Source organism: Palaemon carinicauda, chromosome 24 (assembly GCF_036898095.1).
Source record: "Palaemon carinicauda isolate YSFRI2023 chromosome 24, ASM3689809v2, whole genome shotgun sequence".
In the NCBI taxonomy this organism is placed as follows: Eukaryota; Metazoa; Arthropoda; class Malacostraca; order Decapoda; family Palaemonidae; genus Palaemon; species Palaemon carinicauda.
This window is the reverse complement of record NC_090748.1, coordinates 77,213,522-77,239,441: the sequence shown is the minus strand read 5'-3', so window position 1 is coordinate 77,239,441 and position 25,920 is coordinate 77,213,522. Positions and strand designations below refer to the sequence as shown.

General features: G+C 41.3%; 1 protein-coding gene across 1 annotated transcript in view; it reads right to left on the bottom strand.

Moving 5' to 3' along the window:
• Window positions 1-25,920, bottom strand: part of LOC137618160 (RNA-binding protein 33-like) — a 329,225-nt gene that overhangs the window by 263,702 nt on the left and 39,603 nt on the right. The window contains exon 3 of the mRNA XM_068348206.1: window positions 22,018-22,417. Coding sequence (XP_068204307.1) covers window positions 22,018-22,417 — 400 coding nt within the window. The remainder of the gene's footprint in view (window positions 1-22,017; window positions 22,418-25,920) is intronic.

Here is a 25,920-nt window from a genome sequence, read left to right as displayed (position 1 = left end):
TTTAAATAATGTGAAGCAAACACAGATCTACTCCTCCAAAAGGTTGCGTCCATAATGCTTCTAAGGGATCTATTATGTTTGAACGCTACTGAAGTTGCTACTTCTCTAACTTTATGAGATTTAACTTTAAGCAATTTTAGATCATTCTCACTTAAATGAGTGAGCCTCTCATTAAAAGTCTAATAAAATAAGACAACGCATTCTTCGACATCGGTAAGGAGGGCTTTTTAACTGAATACCATAAAGCCTCTGAATTACCTCGCAGCGATTTGGTTCTATTTAAATAAAATTTAAGAGCTCTAACGGGGCACAGGACTCTTTCAATTTCATTCCCAACAATTTCAAATAGACTGGGAAGTTCAAATGATTTAAGCCATGGACGAGATGTTCGTTCATTTTTGGCTAAAAAACCAAGCTGAAGCGAGCATACTGCTTTATTAGAGCAGAAGCCGATATTTTTGCTGAAAGCATGTACTTCACTAACTCTCTTTGCGGTAGCCAAGCTCACTAGAAAGAGAGTTTTGAGTGTAAGATCTTTGGGTGAGGTTGAATTCAACGGCTCAAACCTATCAGACATAAGGAACTTAAGGACCACGTCCAAATTCCAAGCAGGAGTAGTAATCTGACACTCCTTGGAAGTCTCGAAAGACTTGAGAAGGTCTTGAAGATCTTTATTATTAGACAGATCCAAATTTCTATGTCTAAAAAGTGAAGCTAACATGCTTCTGTAGCCTTTAATCGTTGAGGCAGAAAGAGTGCGATCATTTCCAAGATAAAGTAGAAAGTCTGCAATCTGTGCTACAGTGGTATTGGAAGAGGAAATAGAGGAGGACTTGCACCAGTCTCTATATACCTCCCATTTAGATTGGTAGATCCTGATGGTAGAGGATCTTCTACCCCTCGCGATCGCTCTAGCTGCCTCCTTCGAAAACCTCGAGCTCTAGAGAGTCTTTCGATAGTCTGAAGGCAGTTAGACGAAGCGCGGGGAGACTGATGAAATCTTTTTACATGAGGTTGACGCAGGAAATCCATCCGTAACGGTAAACTTCTTGGGATGTCCACCAGCCATAGAGGTACCTCTGTGAACCATTCTCTCGACGGCCAGAGGGGAGCAACCAACGTCAACCTGGTCCCTTAGTGAGAGGCGAACTTCTGAAGCACCTTGTTTAGGATCTTGAACGGTGGGAAGGCATAGATGTCTAGGTGAGACCAGTCCAGCAGGAAAGCGTCTATGTGGGCTGCCTCTGGATCTGGAACTGGAGAGCAGTAAGTCGGGAGCCTCTTTGTCAGTGACGTCGCAAACAGATTTATGGTGGGTTGACCCCATGTCATCCATACCTTCTCGCACACATTCTTGTGTAATGTCCACTCCGTGGAGATGACTTGTCCTCTTCTGCTGAGGCAGTCCGCTAAGACATTCATTTCTCCTTGCACGAATCTCGTCAAAAGAGAGATGTTTCTTGCCTTTGACCAAATGAGGAGGTCCCTTGCGGTGACGAAAAGGGAGTGGGAGCGAGTCCCTCCTTGTTTTGAGATGTACGCCAAGGCCGTGGTATTGTCTGCATTCACCTCTACCACTTTGTTCTGAACCAGACTCGAAACTCTTTAAAGCTAGATGGACTGCCAGAAGTTCTTTGCAGTTTATATGGAGTTTCTTCTGATCTGTGGACCACAGACCCGAGCATTCCAGATTGTCCAGTGTCGCTCCCCAACCTAAATCCGATGCGTCTGAATACAACACAGGGTTTGGGTTCTTGATTGCAAGAGAAAGACCTTCTCGAAGTCTGATGTTGCTGTCCCACCAAGTCAGACATGTCTTGACTGAGTTGGAGATCGGAATAGAAATCGTCTCTAAGCCCTTCTCCTTGTTCCAAAGGTGGTTTAGGTGAAACTGGAGAGGGCGAAGGTTGTCTCCCCAGAGAGATAAACTGTTCCAGCGATGAAAGAGTTCCCACGAGGCTCATCCAAACTCTCACAGAGCAACTGCTTTCCTCTTGCAAGTGACGGACTTTTAGCAGAGCTTGCTCCATTCTTGTGTCCTCCAGACAGCGATTTAATGACGACGCCCTGAGTAACCAGTCGTCCAAATAAAGGGAGGCTCTGATCCCTGACAAATGTAGAAAACTTGCTACATTTCACATGAGCCTTGTAAAAACAAGAGGAGCAGGGCTGAGGCCGAAGCACAGTGCTCGGAAATGATACACTACTTTCCCGTACACAAACCTCAGACATTGTTGAAAGTTTGGGTGAATCGGGATGTGGAAGTATGCATCCTGAAGGTCGAGAGAGACCATCCAGTTGCCTTCCCTTACCACTGCTAAAACAGATTTGGTAGTCTCCATCGTGAATTTTGTCTTTACAATAAACACATTGAGAGCACTTACATCTAGCACTGGCCTCCAACCTCCTGTGTTCTTCGGAACCAGGAAGAGACGGTTGTAAAAGCCTGGGGATTGAAGGTCCGAGACTTTCACCAACGCCCCCTTTTCTAACAAAAGAGACACTTGATGTCGCAAAGCCCGTCTCTGTCTCCTCTCGATACCTGGGATTGAGGTCTATCGGAAAATTTACTAGAGGAGATCTCCGTACAAAAGGGATTTTGTAACCCTCCTTTAGTAACAGAACTGACTCTCGATCTGCTCCCCTTCTCTCCCAGGCCTGCCAGAAGTTCATCAGTCTAGCACCTACCGCTGTCTGAAGCCGTGGGCAGTCAGACTCTGCCACGGGAGGATCTGGATCCCCTTCTCTTACCTCGTTTGTTATCCGGACGAGAGGTTCCCCTGCTGGGGGCTCTGCCACGAAAGGGAGGAATAAATCTTGTAGCTGGCATATCAAACTTGGGTTTGTTGGCATAAGAAGGTAAAACCTTGCATGCTGTCTTGGCCACTAAATCGTGCGTCCTTCAGTGCAAGAGACGACGCAATATCTTTAATAAGATGTTGTGGGAACAAAGTACTAGACAAAGGCGCAAAAAGAAGCTCTGACTTCTGACAAGGGGTGACCCCTAAAGAAAGGAAAGAACACAAAGTTTCTCTTTTCTTAAGTACTCCTGCAGTGAACGTAGCTACCAGTTCGTTGGAGCCATCCCTTATGGCCTTGTCCATGCATGACATTATTTGTACAACAATATCATTGTCCGATGGAGAGACCCTCTTACTTAAGGCTCCCAGGGCCAATCCAAAAAATTAAACACTTTGAACGCACGAAAAACTCCTTTCAGGAGATGATGATCCAGTTCTGAAGATGACCAGAAAATCTTCGAGCGTCTCATGGCTAGACGACGAGGAGAGTCTACTAGGCTTGAGAAGTCTCCCTGGGCAGAGGCAGGTACTCCCAAGCCGAGAACTTCTCCTGTGTCATACCAGACGCTCGAGCGAGAGGCCAATTTAGAAGGAGGAAAAGCAAAGGAAAACTTTCCTAAACTTCTCCTGGTTTCCAACCAGTCTCCCAGTAAGCGCATGGCTCTCTTGGAAGAGCGAGAGAGAACTAACTTCGTAAACGAAGGAGTCAAAGAAGTCATGCCTAGAGTAAATTCAGACGGCGGCGAACGCGGAGCAGCCGTAACAAAATGAGTAGGAAAAATTTCCCTAAAGATGTTCATAATCTTTTTAAAGTCAAGGGATTGTTGGACAACCCTAAGTTCCTCCTCTTCTGAATGAATCCCAAAGGTACATTAGAGGAAAGGGGATCATCAACTTCTTCTTCAGAGGGCACATCATCTGATAAAGCTAAAGTCTTGCGAGAAGGAGACTTATATTCAGAATGACGTGAAGGTAAAGCCTGACAGGCTACATCAACTTGTAAATGAGAAGTTAAAGTTGGAGGGTCGACGTCACGTGACTGCACAGAATGTTGTTCTACTACACGTCGGGACTGAAGTGACTGATGTTCGTCACGTAGAAACAGCGGTGACTGCTGTTCGATGTCATATCGTGACTGCGGTGACTGACGTTCGACGTCACGTCGTGTCTGCGGTGTCCGCCGCTCAACGTCACGTCGTGTCCGCGGCGACTGCATCTCAACGTCACATTGCGACTGCGGTGGCTGACGTTCAAAGTCTCTGTGGGACTGCATTGACTGCTGATCAAAATAACGACTTGACTGAACTGACTGCCAATTAACGTTATGTCGAGATTTATGCTCTGCATCTCGTTTAACAACAAAGCTGATACTAGGGATAACGTCAGAGCGACGAGACAAATCTCGTTTAGAAGGTTGAAGACCTGAATCACGTTTGCCAGAACCGTGACGTACAGCAAGCAAAGGATACTTTCGCACAGGAACAGGATCGTAAGCTTTCATTAAAGAAGAAAGCTTTAACTGCATATCTTGCAAAACACTTAACTTCGGGTCAACCGCACTCGAAATAGATTGTGACGTCGGTAACATTTGTTCATGAACGTCATCGCTATGAACGGGACTCTCAAAATCAACGTCACGTCTGGAACAACCAGAAAGCAAAATGGGATCGTGACTTTTAGAATAGGCCTCCGGGGCCACAAAACTAGACGATAAAAGAGATTGCTTAATAGGAGAGTTATCTTCCGATGAGGGAATACGGTCTGGGCTGTCCCAATTGTGGCGGGATGTCAACAAAAACAAACCCCCCACACCCTTAATCACTCTTACTTTCTCAATATCCCACAATACAAACTTTCCCCTGACTCTACTTCAAACTGGACTATTGCACGAAGGGAAAAACAAACAAAACATAACCTTAAAACTATATTTACCGCAACCGAAAACAAAATCACACATTAAATTCAACAGACAAAATTTGCTGGATAAATAGATATCGGTGCGTAAGGGTACCGAGAATTCTCCAATAATCGGGAAAACAATAGCCTTAAAATATACCCAACACCGTCAGTCCACATACAGTACTGAAAACACTTACTTCACACACAGTACCGAAAAATACTTAAACACTGAAAAAAATCACAACACTAAAACACCAGTCGTCATATATAACCCAGCAAAAATAATCAAACTTAATACTAAAACATACGAGAACTTCTTAAATTAATATTTGTGTGTGGCCACCATCGTCCACCGACTCTACACACTGGCACCAGTCTTTGTAACCAATTGCCAACAATAACAACAGTCAATTCGACTGTCCAATAACATTAAACGTGGTCATCCTCATCATTATAATCATCATCATCATCATCATCAATCGGAATCTCAAATAACAGGCCAGGTCATCAACGGTTGTGCAGTCAAATGAGCAGTCCAAACAATATTAAGTACAGGCCAGGTCATCAATAACAAATCCACTTTCTAAATTCGGTCTCTCCAAAGGAGGAATCGCGGCCTGCCAAAATAAAAAAACACTTATGAACACTCCTAACTAACTTAACTATCGCACCATAATCAAAGATAAACAATAAACTTTCTATCACTCATGAACGCACCTAACAAAAATAATAAAAACAGTACTTACTCAGAATATAAAAAAAAAACTTCACAGCCGGCTTCGAAGAGCAAAGAAAAATACACAGCCGACTCCTACAATCGTTCGATATCCAATGCTTTCGCCCAAGACATTCATCACCACCCTATCCTAGCTAAAAAGGTAAACAAACAACCTCAATTATACCAACAATCTTTCCAACTTCAAACAATCATTCGCTAATTACCCTTTCCTCAGCGCGCACCGCGGACACACAAAACACGCACACACAAACGCACATACACACATACTCTCTTGCGCACGCGCGATCTAACAAAACGAAGCAAATGAAATTCTCTCTCTCTCTCTCTGACGAAACTAAAGCAAATAAACACTCTTTCTTTCTTTCTTGCGGTTTGACAAACTTAAGTAAATAAACACTCGCTCACACACACACACTCTCTCTCTCTCTCTCTCTCTCTCTCTCTCTCTCTCTCTCTCTCTCTCTCTCTCTCTCTAATGACAAAGCTAAAGCCAATACTGTAAACAATTTCTCTCTCTCTCTCTCTCTCTCTCTCTCTCTCTCTCTCTCTCTCTCTCTCTCTCTCTCTCTCTCTCTCTCTCTCTCTCTCTCTCCCTGACAAAACTTAAATAAACACACTCACACTCTCTCTCTCTCTCTCTCTCTCTCTCTTGATTTGGCAAACAAAAAAAATAAATTAAAATAAAATTAATCCTCCACATTCCTCCCCCCTTACTTTGCCAAATCCTCACACAACACTTACCTATTTTCTCATTACCCAGTCGCAATCAGGAACAGGGCCTCGGCTTCGAGTAACTGGGCCTTCATATACCTGCACTCTCTCATTCACTTCTTCCATGTCGTTTTCATTCAACGTACTGTTACGAGTCCCGTCTATGCTCTGCTCGTCTAAGATATCATTCACTATTTCATCTACCTCAGTTTCATCTGGCCCGAAAATCCCACTAATTTCTGTCAACAATTCATCCATTACATCTAAACCATTTTCTACTTTAACAAAAGAATCATTCATACTGCTTATCATTCTCCTATCTTTCATTCTCGTGTCCGTCATACGTTCTCTTGCCTCATCTAACGAAAAACCACACACACTATAAGTATCATTCATACTCATCCAAGTTTCATCTGTATTAATACATTTATCTTCCATACTCACCTGTACATTTACACCCTTGTCCTGCTTATTCTGATTCCCACCTACAACTACAATATTTTCCCGCCTTTTATCCCCAGTAAAATTCTCAGACTTCTTTTTCCTTCCATACTCTACTAACACCAATTGCTTATCTTCTAAACCTAATGCCTCACACATACTCGGTTCATACTTGTTCGTTTTCAGCCATTTATTCATACCATTCTCCTGAATATATCTTGGTACCTCCTTCCATTTCCGCAACTGATTGTGGTGTGCCCTAACCTTTTCCACACTACCATCCACACTTACTTTACCTAAAACATAACTCAACCCACTAGAACCAACATCTAACACCTCATATGGACCTTCAAACTTATCACGTACCTTATTGACATTCATTCTTCCCTTTTCAATTACTTCTTTTAACACTTTCTCTCCCACTTTGTAGCTTTCAAATCTCTCATTTGCTTTCTTCCAAACATCTCTATCATTCTCGGACACACTCAATCTCGGTCTTACTATCTTTTCAAAATTCAACACAAACTTACACGGAGACATACCAGTACTCTTGTGCACAGTCGCATTATACGCCCACAACGCACGCCCAACATATAAATCCCAATCATTATCACATGTACTCATCATCCGCAAAATTTCTGTCAAAGTTCTTACAGTCCTTTCAGCCAAACCATTCGCACTTGGCATATACGGAGTCGAATACACATGTTCAATGCCCCATTCTCTCAACATCTGCTCAAACTCCCATCCAACAAACTCCGGACCATTGTCACTTAACATTTTTGCAGGCTTACACACACTCATCGGCAACATCACTTGACTTACCATTCTCGCTACAGTCTCACTTCTTTTATTCTTGATGGGTACGGCATACGCAAACTTGCTCATATGATCAACCATGACAATCACTCCCACATGTCTTCTCGCAGTCACAGGCAACGAAACACAATCAATCACAAACATCTCAAATGGCTCTTTCATACGTAACCTCAAAATAGGCGGACTTGCTTGCATGCTCTGATATTTTCCCTTCTGACAATCCTCACAAGTAGTCGCTACATCCCTACAAATTTGACTCAACCCAGGCGTAAACAACCTCTCTCGCATGCATTCCCACAATTTATTCTTCCCCATATGCCCATACCTGTCATGCACTACCATACACATACTTACAGCTGCATGCATTGGAAATACAGGAACATATATATCTTCATCCATTCCCCTATGCAAAAAATACACAATATTCTTACAAACAATAAATCTTTTAACAACTTTCTTATACGCTTCCAAATCACACGGCCATTCTTCCACCCTAATACCATTTAAAATACATTCACGTAACCTATTTATTTCGAAACATTCACCTTGCATTTCTTCCACCTCTTCTTTGCTTAACAAATCATCTTCACTCTTTGCAATATCAATCATGCCAACAAAATTCGCCATGAATACACTATTATCCTCGATTACTATTACCTTACAGCCATTCTTTGAAAGCAAACCCTTACCAACATCAACTGACACATGGTGCAACCTCAAAAAATCTATTCCCATCAAAAAACAACTAGGCATTTCATTCTCTCCCATTACAATAAAATTATGTTCCACTTCCATACTCCCTAGTTTCACCTTCAACCTCACTTCTTCCCAAACAAGTAAACTTCCCTGACCTATTCCATGAATTCTCACACTCATACACTGTCTTTTCACTTCCCAATTGTACCTCTCAATTTCCCTGATAACCGACTCATTTACTAATGACACTTGAGCACCCGTATCAATTAAACTACAATATTCATTCTCATTTATATTCACATACGTCATCATCCTTCCTTTTACACCATGCATACATACATTTACTCTCCTTTCAATTCTGTCACTCACTTCACCAATATGTTCATCATCATGTTCACTGTCCTCTATACCCCCATATCTTAGATTAAGGTCACTTGCACCATTATCCTTCTCACTCAACAATTTGCAACATTCCTCCTTACATTGAATCCTCAAAATATATTCCCTATCATTCTCCTTACATGCCCTATATTCCATCGGTCTATTCCATCCAAAATACAAATACACAGTTACACCATACAACCTACTTACCGCCATTAATATCTTTGATAATACTTCCCCTTCTAGTACAGTACTCTCCTCCTCATATACCATTTCTTTTGACACTTCATTCATCACCCTTCTTTTAAGCTCGCTTACGCTACCTGGTATTTCCGTATCTAACCCCTCTTGTATTAACTTACTTAAACCCATTAGGATACACTTATATACCATATCTTCCCCTTCACAACTCTGCTCCACAACTAAACCTTCAGGCAACCTTTCAGAATTCAGATTACTCTCTTTATCTTCCATCCTCCCATGCATCCTCGACATCGCATCTGCTATCACATTCTTATTTCCCGGTACATATTCTAACCTAAAATCAAATTCATTCAAATCCTCTATGGTCCTAGCAACCCTTGCATTCACACACTCTTTCCTTATCATATACACTAGGGGCTGATGGTCAGTACGCACAATGAATTTTACACCATACAAAAATACTTTCAATGCTTTCACACAAAATCGTATTGCAGCCAATTCCCTGTCAATCGTCGAATACTTCCGCTCAGCTTTATTAAACGCTTTACTAACATACGCTATTACTCTCAATTGCTCTTCTCCATTTACTCTCTGCATTTGAACCAAACAACCACCCATACTAACCCCACTCGCATCCGTATACAACTCTAGCATATTCGCATTTTCACTGTAGTCTGGAAATGCCAAAGTGACGTCTTTCGCTGCCTCTTCCTTCAACCTTTCAAACGCTTCTATCATCCGATCATCCCATTTTAACTTCGTACTATTCCTTTTACCCGTCCATTCATTCAAAGGCTTCCCTATACCTGAACAATCTCTAACAAACTTGCGCCCAAACTCAACCAAACCAAGAAAACCTCGCAACTCACGCACAGTCCGGGGACGTGGAAATTCTCGCACCTTATTCACAAACTTGTCACTCTTCCTTATACCAGATTCACCCACTACATGCCCAAGAAATTCCACCTCCCTGGACAACCATGTACACTTCTCAAGCTTAATTTTCACACCAACTTCAATTAACCGCATCAACACTGCCTCAAGCAACCGCATATGTTCCTCAACAGTCTCGCTCGCAATCAGAATATCATCTATAAAAACAGTCACCTTCTGTCGATCGAAACCAGCCAATACAACATTCATCGCTCTTTGGAAGGCAGCAGGCGCATTAGCAAGACCAAAACTCAACCTTTTAAATTGAAAGTGACAATTCGTACTTGAAAATGCGGTAATGGGCCTGCTCCCCTCTGCTAGAGGCATCTGATAATAGCCCCTCACCAAATCTAATTTAGTAAAAACTTTCATTCCATGCATCTTATAAACACAATCAGACACCACATTCATTGGAAAACGTTCTTTAACAGTCACCTCATTCACCTTCCTATAATCAATACACATGCGTAAACTTCCATCAGGCTTTCGTACAGGGACAATAGGGCTATTCCAGGCACTCTCACTCCTTTCTATTACACCCATACGCTCTAATTCCTGACACTGCTCCTCTATCTCCTTGGCAATAGGCGGAGAAAAATGCCTGGGACGCTGATATATGGGGGTATCATCACTGAGAACTATTCTAAATTCTGGCAGGTCTGACCCCCCACAATCATCGTCACCGAGACTCATAACTCTCCGCTTATCCCATAACATCTTAAGCAATCGTTCCCTTCCGACCTCACTTACACTCTCATCTAACTTAATTCTTCCTTTCAACGTATCGTAATCCCAATCGTCATCGTTCTTTACCTTACCAGACATCACCTGTCTCGCCTTAACATATCTTCCATCCTCTACATTAATCAGTGTATACATACATCCCATGCAATCGCCCTCACGTATTCCACGTACTCTCTTCCTCCTAACACACGGCAACAACCTTACATACACCTTGGGTTCCTGCATATTCATAACACCATCATATATATACGCACTCGTTTTCACCAAATTACCTGCTTCCATACCTTCCACTACATATTCATCCTTGTCACTATTTGAAATTCCCAGACTGCTCGGCCATGCAACTTTTACACTAATAACCTCACCTTTCTTACCCGATAACTTTACACTTTCCTTTGCTACCAACGGCACTCCCTTCCACACCTTCGTACTCACTCTGCCGTCTTCCTTTAAATAAAATTCCCCACAAATATTACCTTTAACCTTTATTTCAATCATATTCACACTTGGATGTACAATCATACCACATTTTTTCAAAAATTTATACCCAAGCAGTACGTCATATTTCTCATTCGCTCCCTCAACCACGTAAAAATCATTATCCTCCATCATCAGCCCCCCAATCATAACATTTTCCCGCAACTTCCCTTGCACAGGCATACGCAAATTACCAATACCTTTTACTTCACCCTTGCATCCCTTAAATTCACAAACCTCTTTTACCTTATCATATGCATTCCTAAACATTAAATTGACACCACAACCAGTATCAATCAAACCAACCAACTCTATACCATTAAAAATCATTTTCACACTCATGCAATCATGTGCTCTTTCTCCCATCACATCTTCATGCAATAAACCCTCACGAACATGCATCACATTCACTCCCCACACACACGAGGACTCACCCAGCTGAACCCTCTGATTAATTAGTTTCCCGAACATCCTGGCTGACTTGACCCCTTCTTTCTACAAACCCTAGCTACATGCCCATCTGCACCACATTCAGTACACTTACCCCGTTGCTCCTTGCACATTCTAGCATAATGACCATCCTTACCACAATTACCACAAATTACATTCATACGATTATTACGGCATCCACTCGCTATGTGTCCAGTCATACCACACCGATAACACTTAACCACTTTCTCTTTCTTACAGTCGCTAATACGATGCCCTGTCTCTCCACACCCGAAACATGCTCCTAATGCCCATCTACACTCGTTCTTTTTATGTCCTACCTTCCCACACCTATAACACCTCTCTTCACGGATACCACTACCTAACCTAACTTGCTGCGTACTAGCACTTCTATCTCTCCAAACTTGGTTTCCCTGTCTAAACCCGTCATTTCTCGGCATAGGTATTCCTACATTACTCACCCTAACACTTCTATCTACTACACTATCAGCTGCCCTCATTGGCCCTCTCATAACAGCATCTCTAAAACTACCAAATTCTGGCACACATTCCTCCATTCCAGTTCTTACACTCACAGATTTACTTTCTTTCATACACCTATCCAACTCGTAATCCTCAACTATCTCTAAAATATCATCCCAAGTCAATCTCTCTCTAGTCCACCTCATTTTCTCCTTCCGTTTCAAATTAATAAACTCACACACACTCTCTGGTACTGTACCCAACAACTTCTTCATTAGTTCCTTATTTTCGTTTATTCCTTCGTCCCCATACTTCTTTCTAGCCAATGTTTCTAACCGACATACATACATCGAGATTGCTTCACCTACCTTCATTCGTGCTTCATCAAAATCATTTTTTCGCTTATACCTAACACTACCTTTCATACGTTTTACCTGTTCAATTATCCTATTCTTTACACTTTCATACTCAACCTCTCCTACACTCATTATCACCCCATACATCGTCAACAAATATCCTGACAAAAATTCTCCCAACTCCCTAGCCCAAACTCTCTTACTATCCCCATACTTAGCCTGACAAAACTTTTCATATTCCCTAAAGAAGTCATATACATCCCTACTGCTATGTTCATTAAAACTTGCACACCTAGGAACCTCTCTCATAAACACTGTCTTACAAACTTCCTCTACTTCATTCTCACTACTATCTTCACTGTCTACTCCCTTCTTGTTGCCTTCTTCTTCATTTGAATACAATGAATCTAATTCTACACTCAAAGTCCTATCTTTAACTATTCCCTTCTTACCCTTTTTCTTACTTACCACCTTCACCCATTCATGATCATCCTCACTCACACCCTGACCTTTCTTCTTTTCTTTCTTCACACTATCTTTACCTTTCTTCTCCTTCTTCCTATCACCCTTCGTTCCAATCTTACTATGTCTAGGCCCTTTACTTTCAATATCACTATCACTACCGTCCCCATTATCACTTACCCTATCCTCTTCCACAATCAACCCGTTACCAGAAGCAGAAGCCACTCCTCCGACTGCACCTTCACCTACAACAGTTTTCATCATCCCCATTACTTGCCCTATCATATCTTCCATTCGTTTCTCCATTCGTTCCTCATTCTCTTTCATCCTCATCTCAAAACATTCTTCCACTTTCGCTACAGTTCCCTTTAACTCCCTAAGCTCCTTCTGCATCACCGCATTCTCCCAGTTCAACCTCTCATTCTCTACTAGCAACCTCTCCTCACGCTCCTTACTCAGCCGCAATTCCTCCCTCAAAACCCTTAATTGCTCCTCCATTTTTCATCAACCTTAATCCTAATTCCGTCCTTCGTCCAACAGTCCAGCTTCTATCCCACTTCGGCAGTCCCTGTTCGGGCGCCAAATTTGTGGCGGGATGTCAACAAAAACAAACCCCCCACACCCTTAATCACTCTTACTTTCTCAATATCCCACAATACAAACTTTCCCCTGACTCTACTTCAAACTGGACTATTGCACGAAGGGAAAAACAAACAAAACATAACCTTAAAACTATATTTACCGCAACCGAAAACAAAATCACACATTAAATTCAACAGACAAAATTTGCTGGATAAATAGATATCGGTGCGTAAGGGTACCGAGAATTCTCCAATAATCGGGAAAACAATAGCCTTAAAATATACCCAACACCGTCAGTCCACATACAGTACTGAAAACACTTACTTCACACACAGTACCGAAAAATACTTAAACACTGAAAAAAATCACAACACTAAAACACCAGTCGTCATATATAACCCAGCAAAAATAATCAAACTTAATACTAAAACATACGAGAACTTCTTAAATTAATATTTGTGTGTGGCCACCATCGTCCACCGACTCTACACACTGGCACCAGTCTTTGTAACCAATTGCCAACAATAACAACAGTCAATTCGACTGTCCAATAACATTAAACGTGGTCATCCTCATCATTATAATCATCATCATCATCATCATCAATCGGAATCTCAAATAACAGGCCAGGTCATCAACGGTTGTGCAGTCAAATGAGCAGTCCAAACAATATTAAGTACAGGCCAGGTCATCAATAACAAATCCACTTTCTAAATTCGGTCTCTCCAAAGGAGGAATCGCGGCCTGCCAAAATAAAAAAACACTTATGAACACTCCTAACTAACTTAACTATCGCACCATAATCAAAGATAAACAATAAACTTTCTATCACTCATGAACGCACCTAACAAAAATAATAAAAACAGTACTTACTCAGAATATAAAAAAAAAACTTCACAGCCGGCTTCGAAGAGCAAAGAAAAATACACAGCCGACTCCTACAATCGTTCGATATCCAATGCTTTCGCCCAAGACATTCATCACCACCCTATCCTAGCTAAAAAGGTAAACAAACAACCTCAATTATACCAACAATCTTTCCAACTTCAAACAATCATTCGCTAATTACCCTTTCCTCAGCGCGCACCGCGGACACACAAAACACGCACACACAAACGCACATACACACATACTCTCTTGCGCACGCGCGATCTAACAAAACGAAGCAAATGAAATTCTCTCTCTCTCTCTCTGACGAAACTAAAGCAAATAAACACTCTTTCTTTCTTTCTTGCGGTTTGACAAACTTAAGTAAATAAACACTCGCTCACACACACACACACTCTCTCTCTCTCTCTCTCTCTCTCTCTCTCTCTCTCTCTCTCTCTCTCTCTCTCTCTAATGACAAAGCTAAAGCCAATACTGTAAACAATTTCTCTCTCTCTCTCTCTCTCTCTCTCTCTCTCTCTCTCTCTCTCTCTCTCTCTCTCTCTCTCTCTCTCTCTCTCTCCCTGACAAAACTTAAATAAACACACTCACACTCTCTCTCTCTCTCTCTCTCTCTCTCTCTCTTGATTTGGCAAACAAAAAAAATAAATTAAAATAAAATTAATCCTCCACACAATGACTACAGCCAGGACGTTGATCTTGTTCTGAAGGAACTAATTTACGCTTCAATGGTCTCGAAACCTTACACCAAGATTTTTTAAGAAACGAGTCATCGGAAGACGAGGAGAACTTAGTCTCTCCTGTCTTTTAATAAGGACGTGCTTGAGGAGCAACGTCTGATACCTTGAGGGAATGTCTGTTCGTTGGTTAAAGCCTCTCGCTCCCTTTGGTCTTGTGACATTCCTTCTCCCAGGGGTTGGGGAACCTGAAAGAGATCTCGGACTGGGTAAGCGACAAGCACGAACAGACGAATCCTCCGTATTAACACTAAACACATTTGTTGCACTTTTCACTTTATCACTTTCACCCTTCAAAATCTTTACGTCGGACATTGATTCCTGTCCGAGGCCAGCGATTCGACCTTCTCACCCAATGCCTGAATAGCCTTTAACATATCTCTAAGAGAAGGTTCATTAGTGCCAGTAGGGGGTTCTGAAACTACCACTACAGGGGGAGGAAAAGGTTCAGGGGCATGGGAAGAGGAAAATTCTTGCGATCGAGAAGAGCTTCTTCTAACCCTATCTCTTTCGAGTTTTCGAGTATATTTCTCATACTCCAACCACTCGAATTTAGACAAATCAACACATTCCTCACATCGATCCCCTAATTGAAAAGCTTTGCCTCGGCAATTAATACAAATAGAATGAGGATCGATAGAAGCTTTAAGAAGGCGTTTATTACAGTATTTAGAACATTTACGATAGACAGGAGAAGGGTCAGCCATTATGGAAATTTCAAAGAGAGTCCAAAAAATAAGCCAAGTTCAGCAACAGTAAATAAAAAAAGTTATTCAAGAGTTTTATCGAAGATAATCCAACACAGCGAAAGCCATAAAACCATGAAAAAAGTACTTCACCAATTAGTTGAAAACTTTGAGGTTAAGCGTGAACAGAACCAATGTTGTCATTCCAACCAACAGAGAAGAACTGAATTCCTGGGGAAATATATGCGGTATCATGCCGGCAGTTGGCGCTGGTGTTCACACCCAGCAACCACCACGGTGATCGCTCGCGGGTTTTTGGAATCTGTCGACAGTCGGAGACGTTAGCTACATATATATCCACCGGCTAAGTTGAATATTTAAAAACAATATGTACAAAATTATAAATAAAGTGATTTATGATACCCATAGACTATAGTAAAAAGTCAGAAAAACTGGTCAACATGGAGCCGATACACCATGCAAGGCTAAATACCCTCCAGGATAGCCACTTCAACTGAAGGGAGGACAGTAAGAATGGTTTTGAGAAGAAAAAGAATCAGAAAAAGGAAAAAACAACCTCTTGATAAACCACCAGGCATCCATGGCCCTTCTATTAAGCCTGCCCAACACACCATTTAAAAAAAAACAAGAGGAAGAAAAAAAAAAAATGATAAAATAGTGTGCCCGAGTGTACCCTCAAGCAAGAGAACTCTAACCCAAGACAGTGGAAGACCATGGTACAGAGGCTATGGCACTACCCAAGACTAGAGAACAATGGTTTAATTTTGGAGTGTCCTCCTAGAAGAGCTGCTTACCATAGCTAAAGAGTCTCTTCTACCATTACCAAGAGGAAAGTGCACTGAACAAATTGCAGTACAGTAATTAACCCCTTGGGTGAAGAAGTGTTTAGTATCTCATTGTTGTCAGGTGTATGAGGAAAGACGAGAATATGTAAATAGGCCAGACTATTCTGTGTAAGTGTAGGCAAAGCAAAAATAAGCCGTAACCACAGAGAGGGATCCAATGCATTACTGTCTGGCCAGTCAAAGGATCCAATACCTCTCTAGTGGTAATATCTCAACGAGTGGCTGGTGCCCTGGCCAACCTACTACCTATAGGGCTGAGATGTGAGAGACCTATTGAAAAGGGAGTCCTGATTGGACTTCCCCCATCTCTGCCACCCGCTCGATGTCTTCCAGTCTAAAGAGAGAGGAACCTTTGAGAGTTGAGTTCCTAAATCTCATCACCTCTGTGTGCGGGACCTATCACTGGAACCTTTCTATTACCGAATACCTTCGTCGAAGGATCGTATTCACCCACAGGTTCACTACTTGGTGGGAAAGGAACTCAATGGTTCTAGTTCCCGATAATAGAAAGGTTTCCATTGACTTCCTCGTGGTCTCTTTAGACCCGCCCATGGTCCTAATGAGGTGCCCTACAGATCCCAACCAGAGATCTACCCACGAAGTAGCATGCACGGCATACTTCGAAACCTTCTCCTGTTTAAGGATCTCTGACGCAGAGAAAGAGAGACACTCCTCTGGACAGAGCCTCTATAGAGTGGTTGAGAAGCAAGGCCGGGAGGGGCTTGTTGGAGACCTCATAATACCTCCTCTGCTGCATAAATGGCAGCAGAAGCTTAGAAGATGAGCCAGCACAGAGAGAACTGGAGGAACCTGCGAACTGGGATAACACCTTCTTAACCCTGGATAGGTACGGTCCTCGGACACCCCTTTAAGGGTATACTCGGACGCGAACGACCCCGACGCCAAAAAAAATTCTTGAAAAATCAGTTTTTGCAGTAACCTCCTTTTTTCTTTTGCCAAAAATAACTTCAATGAATGCTTAAAAAAACTGTAAAGATAAATACTACTCATCTGCAGAAAAACTATTTATTATAAATATTTTAAAAAATTAAGTAGAAAAAAAAAAAGACCTGACATAAAAATTCATAAAAAAAAAGTTTACACATATATACACAAATCCTTTTAGGAATTGATTCTTGAATGTTTAGGACACATCTTGATGTATTTTGGATGAAGTCAGACCCATGGAGGTGAAGATCTGAAATGAGAAAAAAAGGGTAACTTTTTTTGGCCAAAAAAAATTGTCCAAATTTCATGAATTTTTTTGGGTACCCAAATGAAATAGGAAGTGGCTAATTTTTTTAGGGAATAAACATATGTTATCCTAAAATAGAAATATGTAAAAAAATCTTCATTATTTTGTAAATTACATTTATATCAGGGGCCATATCTAAAGGTAATTTTTTGAGTACTTGGAAATTTCGTAAAAAAATACATATATTTAATATATAATATGATATTTATGCAGGTAAAAATATACCAAAATATCACAAATTCTATAGGGAACAAGAATATATATAGATAGGGCAGCTTACGCTTCGGATATGTCCACAAAATGGCCGCCAACCACACTGACTCAGACTCCCTAATGTGCCACTTGAAATGTAGGAAGGGTATGTCAATTTCAAGGTGTTATTTACTAATCTAATTATTATTGGATATGCATAAAAATTGTATGGTGGGTTGCTGGATAATTGTCGATTATTTACGACTATAAAATTAAAATTCTGACCCAAAACATTTTTTTTTGAAGGGAAATAAAATCGAAAAAAAAAATGTAAAACAATATTTTAGCTAAAAAAATTTGATGATATTCAATCAAAAAAAAAGTAAACAAAATTTTCCGACAAATAAACATCTAGAGGAATCATTACTCTGTGATAGTTCCTTAGTACGTAGTAATTTTGAAAGAATTGGGAAAAAACGAAAAAATGGCAATCACCGGAAAATCGAACACATACCTATATATACGCCATATCTGGCTAAAAAAAAGATAGGCATGGGTAGCCAGATCATCTAGAAACACTTTCCAACACTATAATAATATAAGTTTTGCGACACTACTTGCCAATTCCTTACGGTAACATGACTAAGCAAAAAAATGCAAAACAAATAAAGAGGGGCACTCGTGGAAAAATGGCCATTCTAATATACGGCATTTCAGAAAAAAAAAATTTCAGCCACGTGCTAGGCAAACCATCAAGGCATATTTTCCGACAAATAAACATATAAATGAAATATTACTCTGTGATAGTTCCTTAGTACGTAGTAATTTTGAAAGAAATGGGAAAAAAACGAAAAAATGGCAATCACAGGAAAATCGAACAGATACTTATATATACGCCATATCTGGCTAAAAAAAAAATAGGCATGGGTAGCCAGATCATCTAGAAACACTTTCTAACACTATAAAAATATAAGTTTTGCGACACTACTTGCCAATTCCTTACGGTAACATGACTAAGCAAAAAAATGCAAAACAAATAAAAAGGGGCACTCGCGGAAAAATGCCCAACATTCTAATATACGGCATCTCAGATAAAAAAAAAAGACATGCACGTGTTAGCCCAACCATCAAGGCACACTTTCTAACACATAAACATAAAAAAAAAATCAATAATATACGGCAATTCCTTACTACGTAGTAAATTTTTACAAATATTGAAAAAAAAACAGAAATTGGCAACCGCAGTTAAATACCCAATATACCAATAACTACGTCGTATCTGACAAAAACAAAATCACGCATGGGTAGCCAGATCATCTAGACACACTTTCCAACATTAAAAAAGCAAAAGTTTTACGACACTATTTCGCAATATCTTACGGAAAAATGACTTGGCAAAAAAATAAAAAAAAAATAAAAAGGGACACTCGCGGTAAAATGCCCGACATTCTAATATACGACATCTCAGATAAAAAAAAAGACATGCACGTGTTAGCCCAACCATCAAGGCACACTTTCTAACACATAAACATGAAAAAAAAATGAATAATATACGGCAATTCCTTACTACGTAGTAATTTTTACAAATATTGAAAAAAAAACAGAAATTGGTAACCGCAGTTAAATACCCAATATACCAATAACTACGTCGTATCTGACAAAAACAAAGTCATGCATGGGTAGCCAGATCATCTAGACACACTTTCCAACACTAAACAAGCAAAAGTTTTACGACACTATTTGGCAATATCTTACGGAAAAATGACTTGGCAAAAAAATGAAAAAAAATGAAAAAGGGGCACTCGCGGTAAAATGGTCCTCGTGGTGATGAACGACATTTTAACTAAAAAAAAAAACATGCACATGGTAGCCAAACAATCCACCAAGACTTTCCACAACTGATAACCTATACAAGTTGCACCATTCTACGACAATTTCATAATACGTAATAACTTTGATAATTATGCAAACTACCTCAGAAGGGTAAACTCGGACGCGAACGACCCCGACGCGTCTCAGAAATCGGGGAAGGAGTACAGCTACAGCAATGCACATCTGGACACTACAAGAGCGTGTAGGGGAGACACCTCCTGCAGGTCGATCACCCACAAATTCAGTCACAGTGGTGAGTCACGTGAGAAAAACCTGTTTTTTTTTTGACGCTCGGGGTCGCAAACGACCCACCGTACCTATCCAGGGTTAAGGGTACCTGTGAACCCCTTAGGCCAGGGCAAAGCTGCACAGGCCTTGGGAGGTACAAGACTGTGTCATACCGTTTTGAGGGGCCATCTCTGGATCACACCTGTTGATAGCCCTCATGTAGGCCAAGTCCTGCCAGAAGGCGTGTTCAGACTCCCTTTGCTCTGACCTTTCCAGCCTTAGGGAGATATTCGTCTTCATAGTTATCGTCTTCCACCCACTAGCTCTCACCGATAGAAGCCCAAGGTGGATTGAAGGTTCGGTTTGGCCAGCAGTATACTTTCTTAGAAATATGTCATTTCCAGATGCCTGAATAATACCAGTGGTCTTCTTGTTCTCTGATGTAGTTTTACTAACTACTTCTTCTATCTTCTGTGTGTTGGCACCTGGATAGGACCTTACCTGATATTCAGGAAAAAATGGGGGGGGGGGGGGGGGCGGTTCCAGGAAGAAGTCAAAGGTTTCTTTAACTTTGAGGAAGACCCCAAAGGCAGATAATCTCTCTTGGACTTCTTCTTGCGCCATTGCCCAAACCTCTCCCATTGGGAAGCAGACCACTCCTGGTATTCAGGGCAGGTGTTGTCCTGATCAGAGCACCACCCTCAGCAGGACAGACACAACGAATGCGGCTCCGTCGCAACAGAGGAAATGAAAGTCCTGCAAGAGTGGTCCTCAGGTACTGGACAAGTCCACATGAAGACAGTTAAGGAGAAAACACAATCACGCTAAAAAGAAAAAGCTAAAAATGCAATTAAGTCAACAATGGCAGGTCCAAAATGGAGGAGAGAGGTAAAGTCTGTTCTCCGAGTCAAAAGCAAAAGTGGTTACTCAGCCCAGGCGTATGAGTGAGCTGGGTAGCACATTAACCCCTATCCCCCGGCTAACTAGCAGGTGGGTGCTTCACCCTCGCTAAAAGACTTATAGGTTGTCTTCCAGCTTCACCATAAGTAATATCCACTATAAATAGCAAAGGGTTTGTAGTATCAGTTTCCTTTAATTGCTTCAAGTTCTCATAGAGTTTTCCATTATCTGTGACCCCAGAGTTACAGACGAGGATGGGCGATCGACTGCGTCGTCATTGGTCTGGATCTGTACAAAGAAGTTTTCCTCTTTCCCTTCCTCTGCCATGCCAGAAAAGTGAGAAAAGAGTTGTCCTTAATGAAGCTAAGGCTTGTGGCAATCTCTCAGTTGATGGCATGCTCTACATAAATAAGGAAGGCCTAGTGCCCTTACTGACATATCATTTGCTATGCCATCAACTTTACTTACCGCTCACTAAGAGGTAGACAGGGAATAGCTGCCTCTCTTATGGAAGCAGATATGGTCATCTCTTCTAGCTTACCAACCCATGAGGAGGGTGACATAGAAGGATCAGAGGTTAGAATATCTGGGAAAAAAATAAAAAATAGAAAGAAAGAGCGTCCATGGATTTTTTCAACTTCGAGGACGAGTCCCAAGGCGATTGATCCCATTTCAGATCTTTTTCTTCCACTTGCCAAACTCCAACCACAGTGCAGATGGACAAATACTACATTCATAACAGAGGGATGACTGTGAACCATCATTCCTCGTCAAGAGGTGTTCAAAGAATGGAGATCCAAGTGGATCCTGCTCATAAAACTGCCACACTTACTTCCAAGGACACGTCGGCAGGACTGCATAACTGCTTTTGGCTTCTACATTAAAAAAAATAACACATACAAAATCTGCAATAAGATAAATAGACAAAAATGGCCAGGAAAACTACACCGAGAGTACGTCTGAATAATTTGGCGACTGTAGTAAGTGGTTTTTCAGTGTGCTGGCAACAGATGGAGGAGCTTCCCATCCATCTGGCAGTAACTAACAGACCCTGATTACAATATAAATTTTAACAGCTTCTTTCCACCTACACTGAAATCTTACTCCTATTAAAGAACAAAGGTTTGTATTCATATAGGAACGAACAAGTAGCAGTTTTAAATTAAAATGACAGAGAAATATGACAAAATCTTGTGTGAGCATAAGGATGATGAATTATAAAATTTTCCAACTTACTTATAGATTGATCGTAGGTTTCTTGAATTTCCTCCTCTTCATAAACTGTGTTTGCAGGCTGCAATCTCCCTGATGACTGCAGTCTGTTTTGTTGTACATCTTCATAAACAGTGTTGGGAGCCTGTAATCTCCCTGATGACTGTAATCTATTTTGATGCATTTCATCTTCTTCATAAATGCCACTTGGTGGCTGTAATCTACTTGATGTCTGTCTTCTGTTTTGTAATTCCTCATCTTCATACACTGCATTTGGTACTTGTAGTCTTCCAGAAGCCTGTAGTCTGTTTGGACCCCCATGTAATCTGCTATGTACACCTTTTGAATGGGAAATCTGACCTCCATCCTCTTCCCCACCAAATTCGTCATCTACTTTGAATTCTATTATATCTTCAACATCAACCTGCAAATATGAATTGAAAATTTACTCCACTATAGCTATAATAGATACATAAAACTTCATAACACATAAAAAAAAATGTAAGAATACCCAATTAAAAGAAGACAGAGGGTTAGGTCACTATGCCCACATCTAAAAATATCAATAAAAGTCTGCATACATTTGAGTACAGTGAGTATATACAGGTATTGCATAAGAATTATCTGAATTTAAATTCATTAGAAGAAAAAAAATACACACACAGATACTCAAGAAGAAGAATATCACAAAGTTTTTTTTGCCAAACATGAGAAATTTGGAAATAATTTGTATTTTCCTAATGATACAAATCTTAATAGCTATTTATAGGGGTACTATACTACTTTTGGCAAAGCAGGAGGGACGAACCATTAAAATTTAACAAGGGTTAACTACCCACAGGGTACCTAGTTACCCGTCACACTAACACACCTGTCACTGAGCTTCACTTTGCTTGGAGGTAACACTTCAATGAGGACAGGGTTGGTGGGTAAGTTTGTATAATTAGCTAAAGGTTTGTATTGTTAGGAAAAATACAAATTATCCATAAATTTGTCAACTGTTCAGTAAATGGAATACAAACCTATGCTATTTATAGGGGTGACTCACCCATTGGGAGGGTGCTGTCCCTGCCAATCTCGCTTTTTGGCTCTACCTGGGGTCTCCCTTTTATGACAAGGTTAGTACCAAAAATAAGGAGACCGTAACACTTCGCTAAACCTTGCTACGCAAGGTCTGTGGCCTAAGCAAGCTGTGAGTTGAGATATTAGCAGTGTGGCTGTCAAGGTAAAAGTTATTCCAAGTCTTTATAGGAAATAACCGAGTTGACCAAGACTTTCCCAACACCATCTCACTAGGGTATGGGGATGTAACAGTACAGTATTGACACAATACCAGGTACACAAGGGAGCACGGTTTACCCGGAGTGGTGGAGGCCAGTCTGCGCAAAGAACCCAGGATGCTGATTTCCCCAAGAGAGGGGCGTACAGTATGAAAAAAAGGGGAGGAGCCAGTCATTCCTTTTCATTCACGCAGACCAAAACCAGGTAACAGTGTCCTCAACCTTCTGCTCCTTGCCCAAAAAGGAGGTTGATGAATTAAACCAGCTGTTATGCAGCCACCACAGGACCGAAAGAGATCATACCGAGTCCCCTGTTGGTCACGTCTTGCAGATAATGGGCTATGAGTCATCTGGCGCTTCCACATCCTTGCTTGTAGAACCTGCATCAGTCACAAATCAATATATCTGCGTATTTATTATATATATCAGCCCTGTATTATATTTATGCGTAAGTATTTTTTATTATTACCATAATCCTTTTATTTTTGTTTTATTATTATAAAAACTGTTTATTCATGGTCCTATTCTAAAGTTTATTTCATGCTAAAGTAATTGAACTGTTATTTACTGAAAATAATGAAAGTAGAACTCTTGTGAGCTTGTTCTGCTGTTACTAGCTAATGCTATTTTCTTAATTTTAATTTGAAATGTATACATTAATTCCTTCACAACAGATGTCGCCATGCTATTCATGGATACATATTTATTGTAACAGAATTTGTGCTTTTGCGGAGTCCTTGGAAACAAGCCGAGGCGACATTTAAACTTTTGTTTTGGGGGAGAAACAATCGGTGGTGCTTCTAGCGCACGTGTTATAAAGGGATTTCTCTCTCCCAGTTTAAGAATGAAGGAGCAGAAGTGCGAGGAGGTTATTATTATTATACTGTGAGTGATAATGATATTTAAAATGTTTTGCTCAATAGTGTGTTTGAGGAGCATATGCTGCATTTTGTGATTTATATATTGAAGTGTTAATAAAGGCTATACCAGAATAGCGAAATTAAGAAGAATAGTCTCATTTTATTTTCACACCTGCCAACTAATTTGTTTTGAAGGCCACAGATGTAGCTATGCCCCTGACATCGTGAGCTCTGGGTTGACGTGTTGGAGGAGGATCTTGATTTAGAGAGTAAAGACTGCAAATCAATGCAGAGATGGTGTTTTTGGTGATCCTCCTCATGTGTCTCGCGGTGCTGATGAAAAGCGAAGGCACCAAGGGGCGGAATGCTGCTGTTTTCTTGAGGTAGAGACTCAAACTCCTCACTGGTCACAGTAACAGATGATCTGGATCATCAATTACGGGGTGGCGACTTGTTACTTGGAAGGAGTCGAATCTAAGATCCAACACTCCTGGATTCTGAGTCTTGGCAACAAACTCGAGGACTAAGCTGAACGTTACCTATCCCCCTCCCCTTGAATAAGCTATGTCATATGAGAGACAACAAAGTTCAAGGCAAGTAGGAACACCGTCTTACAAGTCAGGTGGTGATCTGTTGCCTCGCGTAGTGGTTCGAAGGAAGGCCTCTTTAGAGACTGGAGAACTCAAACCACGTTCCAAGGAGTAGGCCTCACTTCCGACTGAGGACAGGTAGTTCATAAGTACGTACAAGTATGGAGAGTTCTAACGAGGATATGTCCATTCCTTTCAGTCTGAAGGTAAGGCTCATGGCTGAGCAACACCCTTTCACTGCCGAAACTGAAAGGCGTCTAGAAACCCCGCAAATACCTGAGGAATTCTGCTACTGCTGGAATAGTGGCATCGATTGGAAAGATACCTCTTCCATGACACCAACCACAGAAGACGTTCCACTTGCACCACAGAAGACGTTCCATTTTAACTGGTTGACTGCTGCCAAGGATTTCCGCAGCTATCCAGACATTTTCTTCGCAACTTCTTGTGAAAATCTTCTAAGAGTGAGGTGCTGGGTAGTCTCCAGGAGTGCAATCATAGCGAAGCTACAGCTCCGTGGTTGATGTTGACGTGTGTTTGTCTGAGTAGATCGTGTCGTGGAGGGAATTCTCTTGGAAGCCCCAGAAGCCATTCCGCATGATGCCACAGCAATTACGAGTCATTGAGAGGTTGACCGATGTTCTGGCCTTGTTAAGCACCCATCTCACCAGAGAGAACGGGGAAAGGCGTAAACGTTGATGTTGTCCCACCGTTGTTGGCATGCCTCTTGCCAGAGAGCCTTGGGGTATGGGATTGGGGAGCTGCAGGAGCCTGAAGTTCAGGGCTGTTGCAAAGAGATCCATAGTCAGAGAACCCAACAATGTCAGGACTTTGTTGGCTACTAGATGATCCAAAGACCATTCGGTACCCATTATCTGAGATGCTCTGCTCACATTGTCAGCGAGCACATTCCTCTTGCCTAGAATGAAGCGAGCTGATGGCAATACCGAGCGGACTTTGGCCCATCTCAGTATTTCTATGGCTAGATGGGACGGCCTGTGAACAAGTACCTCTTTGTCTGTTGATGTGAGCCACTACTGTTGTTTTGTCGCTCGTCACCACCGAGTGGCCTATCAGGAACTGATGAGATCGTTGAAGGGCCAGAAAGACGGGGGTGATGCTGTTCCTTAGAACAGCGTCGTTCTGGGGAACGTTAACGATGGTCAAGGGCTGGTTATTGTAGCCGCTGTGCAGTCG